At 40.8% G+C, this 13,647-nt stretch overlaps 1 protein-coding gene across 9 annotated transcripts in view; it reads right to left on the reverse strand.

The window, feature by feature from the left end:
• ctnnd2b (catenin (cadherin-associated protein), delta 2b) overlaps window positions 1-13,647 on the reverse strand; it is a 192,556-nt gene that overhangs the window by 86,431 nt on the left and 92,478 nt on the right. For 6 of the 9 annotated variants that reach the window (XM_084732042.1, XM_084732037.1, XM_084732036.1 and 3 more), the window contains exons 5-10: window positions 13,284-13,435; window positions 12,081-12,254; window positions 8,670-8,815; window positions 6,516-6,763; window positions 5,043-5,174; window positions 1,161-1,473 (exon numbers count right to left, since the gene is read on the reverse strand). In XM_084732042.1, coding sequence (XP_084588168.1) covers window positions 1,161-1,473; window positions 5,043-5,174; window positions 6,516-6,763; window positions 8,670-8,815; window positions 12,081-12,254; window positions 13,284-13,435 — 1,165 coding nt within the window. The remainder of the gene's footprint in view (window positions 1-1,160; window positions 1,474-5,042; window positions 5,175-6,515; window positions 6,764-8,669; window positions 8,816-12,080; window positions 12,255-13,283; window positions 13,436-13,647) is intronic. The other 3 variants (XM_084732043.1, XM_084732034.1, XM_084732038.1) reach the window with 2 other exon arrangements.

Raw genomic sequence — 13,647 nt, forward strand, 5'->3', positions numbered from 1 at the left:
GTACAGTAGCAGTGCAGATGTGTGGATGCTGGAAGCTACACAACAAAATGATGCCGGAGCTAAAGACTGAACAACAGACGATGTGAGTGCAATGTGCAAAGAGAAATAAACACTTGGACAATGGGTGAAGGAAAAGAGCAATGGCAACAACAACAGTGACAAGAGTCACCTATGCTAAGGACACAGAAAGATACTCTGGTGTTTCCAAATGTTACCATATAATAAGCAGTTCAGCACAAAGTGACATCCTCATTAAAAATATTAAATTTGAGCACAAATATATATCTCCTGCTTACACCTGAGCTGAAATGTCACAAAGAGAGACACTTCAGCTTTAATTAGGGTGCTTCTATCTGTGACAGTGTGCCTGTGCAGTCATTAGTCAAAAGCAGAAGCTACGAAAGAAAAAAAAAAAAGACAATTGGAATAGTATTTCAAACTTGATTGTAACTAGGACAAAAGAATGATAAAACAGCTATTACGCTGTGTCTGTATGTGTCTGTCTCTCTTACTCTCTTCTTGTCTGTCCGTCACTGTCTCACTCTCAATATCCCTCGTTCTCACACACCCACGCTCATACACAGAGCTCTTTCTCGTAGTCTAAAAGCAGACTTTCATGCACTTTTCCAGATTAACTGCATCTATCTACTGCACAGAATGTAGCTGATTGCCACTGACAGAGAGGCACTCTGCTCTTAACAGCGATAGCAAACTTTTAAATTGGACCTAGAGGTGTGCGCAGGCATTCATACGGCAGTGTGAACAAGCCCCAACACCAGGCAAACTAGAGAGGACAGTGAAAGATGTGGCGTGATGTGTGCCTCATACTAAAGCCCAGATTCAGCCAGTCTTTTACTGCACCGAACCGTCAAATCCTGACAGTCCATTATCTGTTGAGGTGCTACAAACTGTTTGGTGTCACCGTGTCACACTTCTAACTTTGACACTCTTTTGTGGATTACAATTAAACTCTTTTTTTTCACTGTTAAAGCTTAATGTCTCCAGGTTGTTGATATTCTTTAGACTTTCTTGTATAATTATGTTTAATTTGGTGAATCTGGCCCTCAGTAAGTTCAGTGGAAGTGGAAAGGGAGCAGAACAAAGGGCTTCATCAACAAGCCAGAGCTGATTCTCAATAAAGAAGTCTTGTTTTTCCTCACCTTGGGTCCTTCTGGATACTGTCCACTGATGGAGACCGGCCAAGGGCAGCCTCAGGGGGGAGGGCGGGACCCGACTTGCTGTAAGGCGACTCGGTGGAGGGGCAGAACTGCAGGGTGCGGTATGGGTTGGCGTAGTCGGCTGCCCCGCCTCCTGTGGCGAAGCTGCCTCTTTGAAAGGTGCCCGCGGCGCTCTGGCTTCCCGTTCGCTGCAAGGGGATTGGGTCGACACCAGGGGAAGGCGGGGCTAAAGCAGGAAGAGGAGCGTAGGGATAGAGCAGATAGTTGAGGACCTCTTGGTACAACTGGTTCACCACTGGGTTTGATGTAGCCGAGGAGGGGCAGGGGGTGGGCGACGAAGATTTCGCAACCAAACACGAACACACGCACAGTTAGCAAAAAGCAACAACACCAGCACCAATGGAACAAAACAGCACAGAAGCAGAAAGGGAAGAAGCAAAAAAAAAAAATAAAAATAAAATTATGACATAAAGGGCTCATACATAAATTAATACATGGCAAACCGTGGAGACATCAGGAGAAAAGGTGAACTCACCAAATTATTTTTCATTTAAAAAATGTGATCATCAAAAAATAAAAACAGACAGGAAGTTAAATCAAAAGACATGCATAAAAAAGAAAATAAAAAAATAGAAAAATTAACTTAACATGTCACACATATAACAAGCCCATGTAAAAGACAGAGACAATTAAAAAGCACTCATGAGTAACCAGGATTAACATGACAGGAGGGCAAAAATAAACTGTGCACCCCCAGAAGCTCTATTCTATTCTAAGATGAATTAACTTGAAATTAATAAATGTTTGGATCTACGTTAAAACTGGGGAAGCCTGTTATTTTTGAAATCATTGGGTAAAAATACAATAACGACCTTGCAGCATATTGTAATTAAAGTTTACTATGTTGTCTGTCAAGTTGTTGTTGGTAGGACAATTGGTTGTTGTGTCTCAATCCTCTGTCATTAAATACTATTGCTTGGATTGGACGTACTGAGTCTTTAATTTAATGATAAAATATTAATTAATACCTCTAAATTTCTGTGTGTTTCAGAGTGTTTGTACTTTGTCACATACATGGCACAAAACAGACCACACACGAGAGTTTGATTACATTTGGCCTTGAACCTCAAACACTATCCTCCTCCTCCCAGTTTTACAGTTTATCACACGAGCGCAATACAAATACTTTCCTTATAGTTAGACATTTTGGGAGATATCCTTTGCTTTATTCTCAAGAGTTAGCAATGCTTCACAAAAAAGACTGAAAACAGGGGAAAACAGCTAGTCTAGATCTGTACTGGAGTCTCTGCACGTTGCCTGGAAACCTCATAGTGATGACAAGTCTCCAGGGGGTCAGTGAACTGACCAAGCAATACTCTGGTGTAAAACTTTGTGTTTTCTTACAGATTAAACAAACGAGAGATGACATGTTAATTAGTGAGCTTTAGCAGTGCTGGTATATTTGTTACCTTTTGACAGAGTGAGGCTTGCTGTTTTGGGATTGCCTCTATGTTCCCAAAGTCTTAAGTTCCTAAGGTCCTATGTTCCCAAATCCTATGTTCCCAGGGTTCTAAGTTCCCAAGGGCCTATGTTCCCAGGGTACTATGTCTCTGAGGTCCTATGTCCCAGGGTCCTAAGTTCTCAAAGTCCTATGCTTCCAGGGTCCTATGTTGCCCAGTTCTACGTATGTGCTCTCACAGCATCCTAGGGACCTGGAGTGTTATTTTATAGGACTCTGGGAAAGCAGATATGTAGAACTGGGGAACACAGGACCCTGGGAAGACAGGATTCTTTGTCATGTTCACATTATGTGCCATATAAATCTGAGGAACATAGGACCTGAGAACAAAGAAATGACCCTGCTGTTTCACCATGTTTCATGCTAAGCTAAGTCGACCTGCACATAGAAGCCTAATATTTAACATACAGACATGAGAGTCTCAGTTATCTAATGTAACTCAGCATGAAAGCAAATAAGCACATTTGCAAAGATTTTGAACAGCTCCTTTAAAGCTCTGTCATGGTTTTCATGTATATCCTATTTTTAGTGTACGAAACATATGTACAGTTAATCAAATTACTGCAAACTAATTGGCACACAGTGAGGGTTTGGAGCCCAGGGGCAGTTGCCCATTTGGTAATCCAGTATTGCTGCAAAGACATCAGGACACCATGACACCTTCACCCCATGTCCGTCTCAAACAGAGAGAGGAATTGTCTTCTTGTTGGACAGCTGTTCAGAGCCCATGTGGGAATGATAGTCAACATGGATACACTAACTCGCTCTGAGGGAGGTGAGCCGGGTCAGTCTGTGTGTGTGTGAGTATTACTATGTAACTGCAGGGATCTTGACAAGGCCTGAGGAAATTCACCTGTGATGTGAAGTCGGGTGTAAAGCGTTGTCTGCTTGTTTCCAACTCCGTTCGTTATCTTGAAACTATTTGAACTGACCTTGGAACATAGTCTGGCTTCAACAACTACTTTCTGTTGCACAGAAAAAATGAAAAGCAGGCCTCAAGTCAAGGTAAAAATGCAACAAAAAACAGGCGCTGACAATTAGAGTGGCGCTGTCGTGACTTAAACTCGCAGACACAGAGCTGGAGATGACGATTGAGTTATTTTGATGCATTACATTGACCTATCAGCACAACAAAAATGATCTCAGATGTTTTATTTACTTGGGTGAAGCTCTCTTCTTTGCAACAAAACCTCATAGATTTTCTTTCATATTTCTCTCTCTGTGTATTTCTCTATACAGCAACATTCACCGTTCAAGGCGACCAAACTGCCGGCACTGCGTCGACAACATTTTAGGACACGGTTGATTTGCCTTGATTTCAAAGCACCCAAGCTAACGCCCATGGGATTAATTGAGATTAATTTTCAGCCTTGAAACTAATTAGTTAACAGACTGTGACTGAGAGACAAATTGCCATTGAGACCCCAATTGGATTTGCCTACCTGATCTGGTAAATAGTGCTACACGATCAGATGGGACGGGGAAATCTCTTATGTACAGCAGCCTTTAATATAATACAGCGCCATTAAAAAAAAATGCACGTCTTCTAGGTTGGGCCAGGTTGTGTCTTTTTTCTCTTGTAGCTCTCAGTTTGCTGAACAGGATTTGTTTGATCCATCACTTTATTCAGTGTGTCATGTGATGTCCTCTTGTTCTCACGGACTTTCAAATTTAGAAGGTTCAGTGGGTGCTTTACAGCACGCTGCAGCTATTTATAATTTTGGACTATTTGAAGCACATTTTTGAGTTTACAGTCACACTCTAATCTACTCCAAGCATTAATACAGATTTTTATGATTTTTGACCACTTGCTGCTAAAGAACCTTTAAGGGTTTCTAAGTTACAATTAATGACTTTATTCATGGTTAATAAGTCATTTACTAATGCTTTATAGATCAGTTGTGAACAATAAAGAACTAAATTTGATTTGCCAGGTAAGAAAATGCCTTTGGTTGGTGTTTATCCCTCCTCATCCTCTCTTAAAGGGGTAGTTCTGCCATTCTTTCAATTTAGGATGCCTGCAAGATTTGCTATAACAAAAAGAACAATCAAGGCCTCAAAAGTCAGAGCTCCAAAAATGCTAACGCTAATGCTAAATTCTAACCCATGTCCTCTTTCTCATTTTGATCCTAAAACCTTCTGCTTACCACGTGTTAACACCCAAACCTTTATAAACTGTAGCCCATCTATCAAATATTTACTTTCTACTCAGACTCCCTGTCTAAAACCTACTCCCCTTGCCCTCTGGGATACAGTTTTGCAGATCCCCCTTTACACCTTGAATAAATACCCCTCCATCTCATGTCTTTACTCTGCTCTGATGCTGTATCCCTGTCTCAGCTTACCTTGTCCTCTAAGGTTGGGTTTGGTGTAGACTCTGTCTTCGTAGATGGGGTCGATGTGGTGTTCGGGGGACTGCAGAGGTCGGAGCTCAGAGCCCAGGTGACTGTGCTGGCTGCTATAGGAACCTCTGGAGCCTGGAAAGCAGAGGGAATGTGGAGGTTAGATATACTGACAGATGGACAGATACAAAAGTCAGCACACAGACAACGAGTGAATTAATGACATTAAATCTTGAGTTTTGGATGAAGCATTCTGTTAGCTTCCCATTGCCAGCCTGGCACAACTTTGCATGGTGCATATGCACCATATTAAAGGGCTAGTCCATTATTTGTGTTTTTAAAGGTTTTTATATCATTCTGTAGCTTTCCATTAGTATTATGTATTCAAATCCAAACACTGAAACTGATGGAAACTCTGACTCTGGGTAAACCTAGCACGGTTGATTAAGGATTTATTTTCAACCAAATCAGTAGCGAGATTAACAAAGACTTGGTGAGTTTTATTTTGTTTCTGTTGGGTATGAAGCGCGTTTTATGAACAACCTCGTCTTAGTTCTTTGAAAGGGAGAGACTTGAATTCAGAAGCTGTATGGTTTGTTACTCTGTTATGTAACCTATGTCACTGCTTTTTGTAACAGCTGGGTGGGCATTTATGGAAAAGAACAACATAAAAACACATAAAAATGTAGGGTTGGCATGAAAGTGTGACACTGTTCGGGTTGTGATACTATGATTTACAAAGTCAGGATAACCATTTAACATTTGTGATCAAAACCAGGCAATAGTTGTTGCTCACTGGGTTTTAAATGATGTGATGATAACTTCACATTTAACATGAGCACATTTGAATTGAACTACATAAAAGATACGTTTCAAAATGATGAATCCAACTTTTTAAAAAGCCCAAAACAAAGGCAAACTCTGGCACTTTGAACTGTTTTTTAACTGTTTTGTTCTCAGTAGAGACAATGAATCTCATTCATGAATTCTTCAGAAATTCATGAGTACATTTGCAATCTAATAAATTTTAGATAAAACCTCGAGCCAATTTAATCAAATAGTTGGTAATATGTGTTTTCTTTCCAATCCCTGTGCTCATGCTGATGAATACCAATTAGACATAAATGAAAAGTGGGTTCATGTGACCTTAACTATCATGAACTAACATAATGAAACTGCCTCAAAAATGAAATGCCTTATTAGGCCCTAAAGAAACCCCATGATTCATAATCTCACAACCAAGTGGTATTAAAAAAGGAAAATAGGAATTTTAATTAAACAGGAATTGAGGTTATACTAAGTGCTGCTAAAAAAAAGAAAAATCCAGAAATGATGCAAGTAATAAGAAATGTGTTATTCTATGGAAGGTCAGCTTTGCTCTGATATAGTTGGAACACAATGAACAACCACAGAAACCAAATTAAATGGCATTTAACACATCCACACATAAAAAAGTAATAAAAAACTTGTCTTGACCTCTACCTGCCAGGCTACCAGGCCTTTGCAGGGTTGCGTTGGCGTACAGCTCGTGGGAAATCTTGTAGCTGTCTGGTCCGATGTGATGCAGCATACGCTTGGTGGGCGACAGGGTGGCGTAGCTGCCCACCACCGAGCTCAGCTGGTGGATGGGCGACGAGTTGTGGTTTCCTCCCGGGGAGGCGGCCATGGGGAGGGGGGAGGAGGAGCCGCCACCCGATGCTACCATGTTGATGGGTGATGAGGTGCTGCAGAAGGAGGAAATGCAACAGTTTGGTTGGTCTTTATTAATAATATATGTCATGACACTGAAGCAAATATTGTGCATCATTTTGTGCACATTCCCTCCCCCAAAATGCAGCCATGTATGGTCTCTCAGGAAATTTTAGGATCTCCGCAAGAATTTAAAATAAAGTTCTGTGGGTTTGAACAACATTTGGCTACACAGCATGAGCTTGTAATGACTGGCCCACCAGCAATCTGCTACTTTATTAAGGTTTAACACTGTATGTCTTTTTCAGTGTGCAGTAAAGGTTGTGCTTCATGAGCTTCATCAAAGATTTATTGGTCAAGAGTTGTGCGTTAAATATCCAATTCAAATCACAGAACTCTGTCGACCAGACTTGGGTTAAAAATGTTATTTGGTTGCAAAAGTAAGAGAGTTAGAGTAAAATGCATAGTGAATGTCTGAAAATAGTGACCAGAGCCTTTATTTACCTTGACTGCATAAGATAACAGGTTTTCCTTTGAAGTAGACATAGGTATTTATTTCTAACTCCCTCAGTTTGAAGTGAACTGTCATATCATGGCTGGCAGCACAGACTGAGACAGAAAGCAGCTCTCAGCAACATCAGTCCTTAACTGACATTCAACACAGGTGACAAGAACTTTAAAAAACTGAAGCAAAAGACAGCTGTGGTAAAGAAATTCAACAGCCGCCTCACTATTGGTTAAAACTATAAACAAGCACTAAAATGATAACTGACCCTTCCGAAGTCCAGCCCCTTTTTCCTCTGTGTTGCGTGTCAACTTTCTCCTTTTCTAGCAAAAAGGTGACATGTTAAGTTAGCTAATGTAAGCAGAATAGTAGCCAGCTAATGTCACAAAAACTAACTAGCTAGCTAATGACTGATGTCGATTAGCTAGCTATTTAGCTCGTGTTTTGCTAATATAAGTTCACTTAAGAAGCGACTATATGTCTTTACAGGTTTTCCAGCAGTGTCTTTTAACCATCTTCAAAAAATTTGTATGCAGCATATTAAATTACAGGAAACAGAAAAGGAGAGAGTTGACTGAGGTGACGAGATTGCTGAACTGTCATTGGAGCACAGAGTGAAAAGGGTGGGACTTAATAAGGGTCAATTACCAAACCAGTATGTTCTGAACAGACACATTACAAACACTAACAAAGATGAACGATTTTTATACTGGAGCATTAAACAGAACAGGAAACTTAATAAACTACTCAGTTAAAGCATGATGGACAATGTGGTCCAACCCCATAATATTTTAGTGCAAAGCCGCGTCCTGATTCGCTCCCATCTGCCGTCTGGTGTTTTAGTGGACACTGCAAGCTTGAGGTGGTGAGAAACTGAACATCACACTCAGCAATATGATTATTGCTGTGATGTACTTTTATAATGAGATAAATCCACATGATGTGCATTTTAAATTCATGGTTTGCTGTGGTTCTTTTCACTAGTTTATAACTGTAGATGTTATGGCACTTAATGACATACGTTTGTAAGTTCGGATCCTGGGGAGACAACAAACACCTCTTTTTTCGGCCTCAAGCTGAAAATGTCTTATGAAAGTCTCTGTGCTAGTTTTATGCTAGATTCAGGTAAACATTTGTTGTACGCTTGTAGCAGCACTATTTTTCATATCAAGGCAGGCTGATGCATGATAAAGTAAAATGTAAAGGTACTTAAGCATCAGCACTGGGGTCTAAAATGTTCAATACCAGCTGTGAAACACACCACATGCTACAATGTGTTTCTACGACCCAGAAATCTCAGCAAAAGGTGAAGTAATTGTTGAGTCTCTGGTTTTGCTCCATCCATTTCAATCTCATGCAGATACACTCTTTTGAGCTTTGGGAGCATAAAAATTCTCATTTCAGGCCTTATTAAATCAGACTGCTGTTGCACCAACCTGTAGGACTTGGCGAGTCGGCTGGGTGACTGTTTGGGCGAGGACACCCTCTGTAGGGTGGCGTAGCTGGGCATGTCAGAGGAGGCTGATCCCAGGCGCTGCAGCTTGGTAGGGGATCCAACCGCCTGCAGAGGGGAGCTCACACGCTGTAATAGAGGAGTTGTACTTCATTAAAGGCGAATGTCACTCACTTTAAATATTCATCTTCTCTTCTTATTCATATCATTATTTTCAGAGAGATTAACAACTCCCCCCGGGGCTGGAAAACCAGAGAGCGGAGACTCTAATCTGTGATAACATCCTGATGAAGAGCTTGGAGTTATCAGACCAAACATGAAGAGATGACTCTGAACTTTTAGAACCAAATGAACTTGAAATACGGCTGCGAGCAATGGCCCGCCAAATGAAGTTCCCTCAGAATCCTAAACATGCATTTTCATTTTGTTCCAGCTGGGGAAATAAGTTGAAGAAATATTTGCAAGGTCTTGCAGTTACAGAGCTAAAGGTACAATTTTCAACGCTCCATTAATTTGGACGAGCGTGGTCAAGATGTGCTGAAGTGAGGGTGCTGCCAATTTCTGTTACGGTGGAACAGTGCCGGTAAATCTGTTTAAGTGAATTCAAAGACGTGATTAACACGCTGTTCTTAAAATCTTAAACTCAGAATTCATCGCAGTGCAGCAAACGAAGGACTAAAAGAGTAAATCGACACCTACAAGGCCAGAATTTAATTCATGTTTGCTGCAGCTGCCTGCACTGCTGACTGACCCTACATGAGAAAGTGCTTGCAGATCTAATAAACCCATTGTACTAATTGCAAAAAAGATGCTGGATAAGGTATTTCTTCAATTGCAACCTCGACAGCAGTAAATTAGGTTAGATGAGTGGGTACCACAGGAGTGCACACTGAGGTACCATGTGAATAAAGGACTCACCATCTGCCACAAATCTGACTAAATACTCTGGTGGTGAAGTAGTTCACTCAAAAGAGCAGAGTGGTGTAATCTTCTGCGAGACAAGACTAATATGTGTGAGGGTGACTTCACTCTGTTAGTCAGTGTTAAATGATTTCACAGGATTTGTTTGGAGGTTCACAGATTTTTATATTTGTCACTAAAAAGTGCAAAAGGTTTGTCATTTATATCTCTGTCCAGCCCATGATCTAGCTGCATAGGTCGTACGTGTAAGCATCTCATTATAACTCATGTTTACTTTAATTTTTAGGTGACCCTTTAAGTGGCTGTAGTAATAATGACTGAACAGTATTAAGAATGAGACATGCTGCTTGTGGAAGAGGTCTGATGAATGGATCAGCCAAACATACACTGGACTTTTTTCAGTGTAAACCCAAAAGTTAAAGTTTCAAGTTACTTACGTCACTTATTTAAAATAATATGGAGTGGGAGATAATGCTAATTTTTGCAAGACAGGCTAATTAGCTTGCACTTTCTGAGTGGGAGCTAGCTTGCTGGCTTCTATTTCCACAACACAACACAACACAACATATGTGGATTGGCCAAAAATACATGGGACTTCCTCCAGTGTAAATACAAAAGTTTCAATTTATGTCACATAATTTATGTAACAAGAAATCTAACTAATAAAAACAATTCTAGCAAGCAAAGCCCATGACAACACTAGTCAGTCAAAACACAAGCTATTTTCTCCCACCTGTTGTTTTATTTTCAGGAATGGACATATTCATTCATAAAGAGTTACTGAGGAGGACCAACGCAAGCTATCCAAGCTAGGCATGTCCCGCCCTACTCTGCCTCTGATTGGCTCATGCTGATATTTTTGGCCTAACTCTACCCAGTCACACTCCTCATGCCAAAACCTACCCATAATCTACCCTACCGAAAAGACCAAAACCAACGAAGGCAACAAGTATCAGCTAGTCAGAGTCAGAGTAGTTTGGGTCATGACTTCATCTTCCTGGGGGAAAAAACTATTCACATGGTGTATTCAAGAGATGTACTTGTATCACAGATGTCTGTCTAATACCCGTGTTATGACCCAGGTCATGAGGGATTTTGTATTGTATGGCAGTATGGTTTGTTCTTGGTTTCCCCCTCCTTGCCGGAGGGTGGTGTTGTTCTCTTGTTTGTGTTTTTTCCCCAGCATGCTGATGTTGGCTGATGATTGGCTCGGGGACTGAGGCTGCTTACTTTAAAATGGCACCTGCTGGTATCAGTGTCACTCCTCTGTTTCCTGACTTTCAACCACACCGTGCCACGCCGTTGTGCTGTTTTGTGAAAGCTGGTGTTGAGATTAACTTGAACTCTTCTCAAAACGTAAATAACTGTAGTCATTGTCTTCAGGTAAGATACATGTCTTTCTTTTGTTTTGTTTTTGCAGGAAGGTAATTTAGTTAATAATCTGGAGATTGTTTTGTTTCTTATTTTGGGCCAGGCTTACCCTGACGTCTATTTGTCTATATGAATGACAAATAAATCATTCTTTGTTGGACTGCATCTACTGTGGCATGGGTCATCATTTATGCTGTGCTCAGGTTTTCCCCCAAACCAGGCATAACGCCTGTCTAAAACCCATCATCAACCAAAATCAAAGTCAACATGAAGGATTTACTTAATCTTCAAGACCAAATCCACTGATTGATAGGATTCCATTGAAGTAAATTGGATTGTTGCTGCTATAAAATTTGGCTGTTTTAAATGCTGATGTAACTGAATCTTTACTGGTCATGGCAGATGGCCGCCCACCCTGAGCCTGGTTCTGTTCGATGTTTCTGCCTGTTAAAAGAAAGTTTTCCTTGCCACTGTAGCCAAGTGCTTACTCATGGAATTGTTGTGATTTGGTGCTACATACATAAGACTTTACATTACAGTGATTTCAAAAAATGTGTCAAAATGCATCAAAATACTTCTGCAGCGTTATTGACTCGTCTGGCTTTAACCAACAGTATGTTTCAGTCACATTACACTACTTCCACCACACTTATGCAGCTTTGAATCTCAGCTGGAAGTTGTGTTTTTAGTCATTCAGTGGTAAACCAGCATACTGAGCTCACAGATGACCAGCAGAGAAGTAGTTTATTTTGCAGTAGATGTTTGAGAAGTTTCAATGGGCATTTTTGAGCTTATTCTGCCAAGACTCTGGCTCGCTGTTGGACTGCATTGTACCTGTTGTGAATCCAAACCGACTAAAGCTGCCAGCCTCTGCAAAGAAGCAGAGTGCAACCTTTACAGAGCCTACAGGGGTGAGTATTTTATACTCAGGAGACAGATTTCCAGCAAAGCGTTCCCTTGATGTATAAGGAATGATACAATCAATAAAACAGGCCCATAGTAACTGTAAAACTCCCCCAACAGTGCACTACTGAGAGCAGCAGAGAAAGCATCCATCAGACGACAAGTGAAGCATCGCAGTAATCTCTTTAGGGATTTGTACCTGTGCAGGCAAAGTGGCACAGGAGTAATACATGGGTGGTCCAGCAGGTGCAGGTCCGCCGTCAGCGGGCATGTGGAAGGCGCTGCCATGGGCCTGCTGGGCAAATGAGTCTCTCTGGGACTGGGAGGGAGAGTCTGTCCCTGCTAACTGGGCAGCTGCACGGCTGGACGTCACCTGGAGAGAGAAGAGTGTGGAGAGAGATGAGAGAGGGGGAGAAGTAGAGGAGGTCAGGGAGCAAGCGAGAGGAATAGGAAGACAGGGATATATGGATATGAGGGGAGAGGAGAGGAGAAACAGAAGAGTGGGAGAGATGGAAATGAAGGAGGGGAAAGTGGGGAAGATAAAATGGAAAAAACCCAAAAACAATGGAAAAAGAAGCTCTCTGATTAAGTCACCTATTTTTGAGCAGTGGGACAAATCATGCCCTACCAAAATAAAAGATGCTAACACAAACACTCTAATTACATTTTTTGGTGATAACGTATACATTGAGTATTCTTATATATATGAAATGATTGTAATTTATGAAATGTTTTAGTCTTACTCTGTGCCAGAAAACACCCTCGTCCCTGACAAGAATTCACAACTTCAAATAATTAAAAAATCTGTTAAAAGTCTTCAAAATATAAAATGAACAATACCTTCTGATAACACAGGTATAAAAAATATGCTATTAATTTATAATCATTTTTTTTAAACATTGGTTCTTTAAAGTTGTGTCCCAGATTTCCGTCAACATCAAATTTTCACAAAAACATGATATAATCAGGCAGTAAAAGTTTTAGCTATACTCTAGGGAGTCCTGTCTCACTTAAGGTGGGACAACTGCTCAAACACTGGTAAGCTTTCTGTTAAAATCAATAAAAGATGTGTCTCAACTATAACATGTCCACTCTGTATTCTAAACCAAAGCTAAACAAGAATCATGGGTTAAAAATGTGCATTCTGATTAGCATTAAGAGAACTCTTAGCAGCAAGAATAAAATGACTGCTCACTGCGACTATGCTGTGAAATGACAAAAATGTAACACTGTTAACATGATGTTATGTTAACGTGACAAAAACATGATTTAATCAGGCATATAAAGGGTTAGCTATACCCTAAGGACCCCCGTCTCACAACTCCATCAGATGGAAAATCTGACGGAGTTCGGTGTCCCAATTGTCAAGAATGAGATTTGTGAAAATTGTGGATGTGTGTACCTGATTGTAGATGTGAACAGCCCCACCAACCTGCCCACTGCGGCTTGTGACCGTTTCACCAAGCGCCAGCCCTTGGTTACTATGGTAACCAGCTGCTGCATAGGCATCCTGGTTGTTGAGCTGCAAAGCGCTTTGGGACAGAAGTCCTTGTTCTGATGGAGAAAGAGAAAAAAGAAGAGAAGAATTAGGAAAGTTTTAAAGGGCGACGAGTGACATCAAAAGAAACACTTGTTTCTTTTATGTAAATTCAATCAATTCTGCCTCTTCTGTGAAAAACAGACAAGAGATTTGGTTTTGGACAGACGTTATGTCATGGTTTGAAACAAACTTTTGGATCCCTGTCAAAAGCCACCTGAAGACTTGG

The sequence above is a fragment of the Lutjanus erythropterus genome, chromosome 12, assembly GCF_056507025.1.
Source record: "Lutjanus erythropterus isolate fLutEry1 chromosome 12, fLutEry1.hap2, whole genome shotgun sequence".
NCBI lineage: Eukaryota > Metazoa > Chordata > Actinopteri > Lutjaniformes > Lutjanidae > Lutjanus > Lutjanus erythropterus.